The sequence below is a fragment of the Lactuca serriola genome, chromosome 5 (genome assembly GCF_051521515.1).
Source record: "Lactuca serriola cultivar US96UC23 chromosome 5, Lser_US96UC23_V15, whole genome shotgun sequence".
Taxonomy (NCBI): Eukaryota; Viridiplantae; Streptophyta; class Magnoliopsida; order Asterales; family Asteraceae; genus Lactuca; species Lactuca serriola.
The window spans coordinates 287,368,783-287,375,568 of NC_136412.1; the positions used below are offsets into that span (position 1 = coordinate 287,368,783).

At 37.5% G+C, this 6,786-nt stretch overlaps 1 protein-coding gene across 2 annotated transcripts; it reads right to left on the reverse strand.

Moving 5' to 3' along the window:
- Positions 1-6,489, reverse strand: LOC145054589 (alpha/beta-Hydrolases superfamily protein). Of its 2 annotated transcripts, none has more exons than XM_079002819.1 (11): positions 5,505-6,489; positions 5,152-5,425; positions 4,892-5,077; positions 4,654-4,800; positions 4,203-4,574; positions 1,766-4,117; positions 1,480-1,685; positions 1,253-1,408; positions 943-1,183; positions 561-871; positions 1-474 (listed from the first exon to the last, which is right to left on the reverse strand). In XM_079002819.1, the coding sequence occupies exons 1-11, from the start codon at positions 6,434-6,436 to the stop codon at positions 186-188; spliced, it is 5,466 nt and encodes a 1,821-aa protein (XP_078858945.1). In that variant the 5' UTR covers positions 6,437-6,489; the 3' UTR covers positions 1-185. The 2 variants fall into 2 exon arrangements, with proteins under 2 accessions (XP_078858945.1, XP_078858946.1); XM_079002820.1 differs by having other exon boundaries at positions 5,152-5,387; positions 5,505-5,644.
- Positions 6,490-6,786: the final 297 nt, after the last annotated feature.

Here is a 6,786-nt window from a genome sequence, read left to right on the forward strand (position 1 = left end):
TATAATACTAAAACAGGCACTTAACACCCTCTTATTTTTAGAAATACAAGTACAATATACAGATATACAGTCCCATGTTCATGTTCATGTTCATGATTCTCAAGATTTTTTGCTACTATACTATACAGATACAGATACAGTCATACAGATTTACTGTATTGGAGTCTCTTCTGTTTCTTGGTTGATCAGTTGTTCTCTTTTTTCGGGTTTCGTGGGTACAAAAATATCGCCCATAATAAAGCAAAAACAAGACCAACTATGCTGCTAAAAGGTTGGAAAGGATCACCACCACTTATTATCCATGAAGTGTAATTTGGTTGAAATATAAAAAACCCGCCTTCTTTTAACATAAAACTACAACCCATAATCCCTGCCCGCAGCCCTATTGGAATTGCCAGGCTTCCCCCCGATCTCTGTCGAACGCCTGCCAGCCCTATTGATAAGAGCCAAAGCCCCGGTATTGCCTTCAGCGACCTAATTAAATTTAATTAAAAAAACAAAACGAAGATTATGAATTTATATTGAAAATTTGAATTTGAACAAATTAAGTTGTAACGTACCATTGAGATATTGAAAATGCAAATGCTGAGAGGATTACTCCTTTTATGTATCCAAGATCAGTTGCAATTTCTTCAGTTAACCATGATCTGAACAGCAATTCTTCCACTAAAGCAATCGCGGTTGCAGTTATCAGCCCTTGACCAGCAATTCTCACAACATCTCCAGTCAACTTGAGAATCGTAAGAGGGTCTGCTGAAGATGGAGTGGTTGCAGACCAAGATATGGACACAAATCCAAGGGTCATATTTGTAAATTGTATCAATGAAACAAACATCACCCCTCCCATCAGCCCTAACGCCAGGTTTTTCATCTGAAAACACAACCAACATTAAGATTATAATTCATTTTCAAATTAGTGAAAGTTGATATTGATATTGATACCTGTGTTGTTGATTTGAAGTTAAGACCGTATTTTTCAAGTGGATTTTCATAGCCTCTGATTCTTTTCCCCCATAACACAACCAGCACCACAACAGAACCATAAAGACCGATTATGCAAGCAAGCTCTGCAAACCCATTTGCTGAGGAGTTTTTTGTTGCCCAGTTTTGTAAGAGTGTTGGAAGCAAAGGAACCACAACTGGGGTCCACAATACAACCACCAAAACTGCGAAACCCAAGATCCTAAGGCCCCGAAAAGATCACTTGTCAGGACATAGATATAGATACAGATATAGATATATAGATATTTACCTCTGATACAGAGGTCGCTTTGAAAGCTTCAGAAAAGAGATGAGCTTTCCAATCAAACTCATAGCACCTCGTATTCCACCCCAAAGTAAAGCAAATTTACCAACCAATCTCAATATGCCACCTCTTTGCCCCAAATCTGCCAGCATGGCAACCAACCTAACCACACAAGAATCAAGATATATGTTCACATAACAGATAACAGTTAACAGATAACAGATAACAAATACCTGTCTTGATCCACTGCACCATCTTCTTTCTTAGGCACTACAGGAGCAGCAACTGACATGGCTTTCTCCGCAAGACTTGTGACTATATTATTGTCACTGCTTTTGGATGTATTCTCCTCAAGCATATTCCTAGGCTCCTCACGATTCTCTTTTTGATTGAAAGAAAAAGAGGATAATGAACTTTCAAGTCCATCATCACTTGAACCCTTCATGTTGTACAATATATGTGTTATGTTAGAAAGAATGATCTATGAAATAACACTAAAAAAATAAGTAGAACCCTTACTTGTTGTTGAACAAATAAAGCAGATGCTCCTAGGGCTGCAGTAACAGCTCCAGCCATCACAGTGTTATTTCCTAGACTAGTCGACAATGACATGTCTTCTTCCTCATATACATCATCTTGTTCCTCATATACATCATCTTCACTGTTGACTTTGTTGTTCTTCTGGTTGACTTCTTTGAGAGTCAATTGATGTCTTACAGTGTTGTTCTCTATAGGATCTGCTGCAGCAGTCTTGAAGACTTTTGTCAAGGAAGCTAGGCTGGAGCCTACAACAATGCCAAGTGGAATTGATTTTTTCAAATATGTGGTGCCCTCAACAGCTGAAGTGATGGTATCTAGTATACGTTCAGCATACGGATTACCATGACCAAACATATCCTCACCATCCCATGATATTATATGCTGTTTTTCATTTACTACAGCTACAGAAATTTCATTAGCAACATGCTCTACCTCTTTTTTCAGTGTTTCTGCCATATCCTCCATCTCTGTTGCATCTATTCTTCTGCAAACTTCAACCTTTAATGATTTTAATATGTTCTCTTTCACACGTTGCATTAGCACCACTGATGCATCATCACCAATTTCAAGTTTTCCTTTCTTGTCCCAATCATCTTCAGAATCTAATATTACATAATCTGGTTCAATAACATCCTCATCATCATCATCATCATTATCTTCTGATTTCCCTTCATCTTTTTTCTCTGTGGAAAGTTTGATGCTTTTTTCATCTTTCTTCTGTTGCGAATCAGATTCGCTCTTAGTTTGATGCTTCTTTTCAGAGTCTGTAGATGTGTCTTCAACCTCGGTTTGATGCTTCTTTTCAGATGCTGTGGAAAGTTTAATGCTTTCTTCATCTTTTTTCTGTTGCAAATCAGGTTCACTCTTAGTTTGATACTTCTTTTCAGAGTCTGTGGAAAGTTTGATGATTGCTTCATCTTTTTTCTGTGGCAAATCAGATTTGCTCTTAGTTTGATGCTTCTTTTCAGACTCTGTAGATTTGTCTTCAACCTCAGTTTGATGCTTCTTTTTTGAGTCTGTGGAAAGTTTGATGATTTCTTTATCTTTTTTCGGTTGCAAATCAGATTTGCTCTCACTTTGATGCTTCTTTTCAGAGTCTGTAGATGTGTCTTCAACCTCAGTTGGATGCTTCTTTTCTGAGTCTCTGGAAAATTTGATGATTTTTTCATCTTTTTTCTGTGGCAAATCAGATTTGCTCTTAGTTTGATGTTTCTTTTCAGAGTTTGTAGATGTTTCTTCAACCTCAGTTTGATGCTTCTTTTCTGAATCCGTGGAAAGTTCGATGATTTTTTCATCATTTTTCTGTTGCAAATCAGATTTGCTCTCACTTTGATTCATCTTTTCAGAGTCTGTAGATGTGTCTTCAACCTCAGTTTGATGCTTCTTTTCTGAGTCTCCGGAAAATTTGATGATTTTTTCATCTTTTTTCTGTGGCAAATCAGATTTGCTCTTAATTTGATGTTTCTTTTCAGAGTTTGTAGATGTTTCTTCAACCTCAGTTTGATGCTTCTTTTCTGTGTCTGTGGAAACTTCGATGATTTCTTCATCTTTTTTCTGTTGCAAATCAGATTTGCTTTTAGTTTGATGCTTCTTTTCAGACTCTGTAGATGTGTTAGTTTGATGCGTCTTTTGAGAGTCTGTAGAAAGTTTGATGCTTTTTTCATCTTGCAAATCAGATTTGCTCTCAGTTTGATGCTTCTTTTCAGATTCTGTTGTAGATGTTTCTTCAACCTCGTTTTCATTATCAGTTTCTGATTCATCATCTGTCTCCCCTTCCACCTGAGTAATCACACCTTCAATCACACTAAAAACACTGTTAACTGCTACTTGTGTAGAATCATCAATCCCTGTTATAGCATCCAATGCTGGAGGAGGTTCAAGAGATGGAAGACCAGAAGCAGTGTCATCTGGAACACCATCTTCTGGAGAAGAAGGTGATGGAGTTTCTTCATTCACTGGATTTGGTGCATTTGTTTCTTCTTTCTGTTGATCACCCTTCTCCTCTTTTGTTTCACCTTCATTTCCAGGTTTGACTTTATCCTCAGAGCTACCAGAAGTTTCCGCTTTGCTACTTGAATCAGATTCATCAGTTTTTTGTTTGGAAGAATCATCATTCTTACTATGGTCAGAAGTATCTTTTGGTTCTTTTTTAAGAATCTTTTTGTTCAACACATCAGGAATCTTGGTAATACTTGTTAGGCCATTTAAGGTTTTCTTTTGACTTTCCAGGATTCCAGTAACAGCAGTTGTAAGCTTCCCACGAACCTCTTCAGGAACAGCACCTTGCAAAGCAGTCATTAGGGTTTCTCCTTTACCAATGGCAGTTCGGACCTAATCAAAACCATATTCATCAAAACTTGTTTTATTTAAAAAGAAAATATTGAGTGTATTTCTGAAACTGGGATATTAAAATTACCTTCTTTTTTTGTTCTTCTGATAGAGCTTCAGGCATGGTAACATCAAGCATATTCATCACAACTTCTGTAGCCTGTAGCAGTTTCCCTCTTTCACTATCTGTAAGATCCACATCACCTTCCTTCACTACCTCTGCTTCTACAACTGTAGAATTTGTCTTTGTCACTGCTCCATTAGTAGTTTTTTTTAGATCTTTATCTTTTTCTTCAAATTTTGAGCTTGAATCAGTATCATTTGTTTTCAGCATCTTTTTTGAATGAGATGATTTACTTGCCATCAGTTTTAAACTTTTTGAAGGATTAATGGTTACATCAGTGTCCTCCAAAAGAGGATGTCGACCCTTCAAAAGTCCAAGCTCAATGGATGTAAGCCACTGTATGTACACATGTAAGATGAATGTTACAATTTACAACCAATAACCAGTTTATGTGAATAATTAGTTAATTAATTACCTCAACAACAAGATGCTGACACCATGATACAGCAGATGTCCCTGTATAGCTTTTGTCTTTTGATTGTAAAGAGCAAGTAAGCAAGCTTGTGTATGGATTTTCTGCTATCAATCCACGTGGAATGGAAAAAGATGGCATTACATCATCCTGATAATGAACAATCAGAATACAAAGTTGTAAAATCCTGATTTGGGTTTAAATCTATCACACTTGTAGTTAAATGAATAACATATTTTACCTGAATAAAGAGAAGAGGGATCTTTACTTTGCCAACCACATCTCTTGTGCTGGAGTTGACATAAAATTCTTGTATTGAATCGAATCCATATGATACCATGGATATTGCTTCCTCAAACTCTTGAAGTGACTTAGCCTGTAAAGCCTTTTCAATATCAAACCCTTTACTTCGACCCTGAAATAGTTCCTGGAAGCAAAAGAAGACACTGTGAAGCATCTGATATTTTGGATAAATAAAAACAATATGAAAAGAGTAATAACCTTGTTTGACTTGAGCATATCAATTAAGCCATCGGTGAGATTCTGATTGACATAACGATGATTAGGGGATTTAGTAGCTCTTTCTAAATCGAAAGGATTGTCTAGACACGTGGCAGCTGTAAGAGGCGTTTCCTCCCCAACTTCAGCTAGATACTTTGTCAACATATTTGCACCATAACCGAAGCCAACACCCATCAAAGTTGTCCATGGTCTGGCCCTGTTTATGAACTGTACAACTGTGCAGACATCATCGCTATCAGCAGCCGTGAATAACCTACATATATAATGTAGTTAAGGTGTCCTCATCTATTGAGTAAAAGAGAGTCGAATTAATGGGAAGATTTAGAGCTTACCGGGGTGTTGTGAGTGGAGAACGGGCACAACCCCTAGGATTCATCACAATGGGGAAACAACCTCTCTTCAAGCATTCATACACAAAGGACATAACATTCTCGTCCATACTTCCATCTGTAGTCCCTGCAACAACCAAAACGGTGGTGTCTAAACCAAGTTCATTAGTCAAATCCAAATTGGCAGGCCAATCCAAGGACACCACTCCACCATCGTCGGTATTAACACAGATTCTCTGATAGGAAAGTTGTGTTCCTAAAACATCATCATTATAATCATGATTTACACCAGTTTGTTGAATTGGTCCCGTATCGAAGCTAACAAGATGACCATCCTCCTTGATCAGCTTCTCATTTGAATCCTCCAACAGAAGCGATTCGCAACGTAACTTGACAAAACGGTTAAACGGCGTGGGAGAGGTAAAGAGAATCCAGTCCCCGATTCCATTGGAGGGGTGGGTGGTGAAAGTGGAGTTGTAGAGGATAGCGAGAACAGAGGTGAAACCTAGGGCTGGAGCAAGTAAATCCAGTGAATTCAGTTGAGAAAGAAAGCCATGGAATAAAGTCTCCTGTGCTGAATATAAAGATGAACTTAACTGAAGGTTGCTGTGTATGACTAGGTATGTTGACCTTTTGCGTCGTGGAGGCCTCCATAGTCGATGGAAAGTTGCAACATTGAGAAATAGAATGTTTACTTGAGATGGGCGTAGAGACCCTACCACTGTATTCAGTTTCAGACTCATTTCAAGTTCATCCGTTACTACTGAATTTAAATTATCACACTGAAAAGCAATTTGTAGAGAGTGATCCGGCGGGAAAGAGTAGTAGGTAGGGAGATGGAGGCATTTGAGGTTGAGGAAGATTGCGAAGATATAAGGTTGAGGCGGAGGGTGGTGGTGATCTGTATTGGATGGATGGAAGGAAGAGGTACACATAAACAATGTCACCGACTTCCGACGCCACTAGAATAGTCTAGGCTCAAAATTCGTTGCACTAAAACCGCGTTTATGCCTCCCACCGTCTCTAAAATAACTGTCGATAACCCTTTTTTTCTTTTTTATTTTAATAATTTCTTTTCTAGATTTTTTTTTTATTTTTTTATTTTTTTATTATTTTTTTTTTTTTGGGATTAAGGAGGAAAACATGGTAGATTTGAAAATCAAAATGGTTATTCGATTTTTAATCTATCTTACATGATACATGATATATTTTTCGTAACTAATATTTCAATCTTATAAGTTATGGAGACTGATTTACTTTTTAAATTTATAGCCGCTAAGAAGAC

Excerpts from the sequence above, each read along its gene's own strand:
- LOC145054589 (XM_079002819.1), bottom strand. The coding sequence starts at position 6,436 with ATGTGTACCTCTTCCTTCCATCCATCCAATACAGATCACCACCACCCT. Across the intron at positions 4,118-4,202 it reads CAGAAGAACAAAAAAAGAAG|GTCCGAACTGCCATTGGTAA; the intron begins GTAATTTTAATA and ends GGTTTTGATTAG. Across the intron at positions 1,184-1,252 it reads AAGCGACCTCTGTATCAGAG|GATCTTGGGTTTCGCAGTTT; the intron begins GTAAATATCTAT and ends TCGGGGCCTTAG.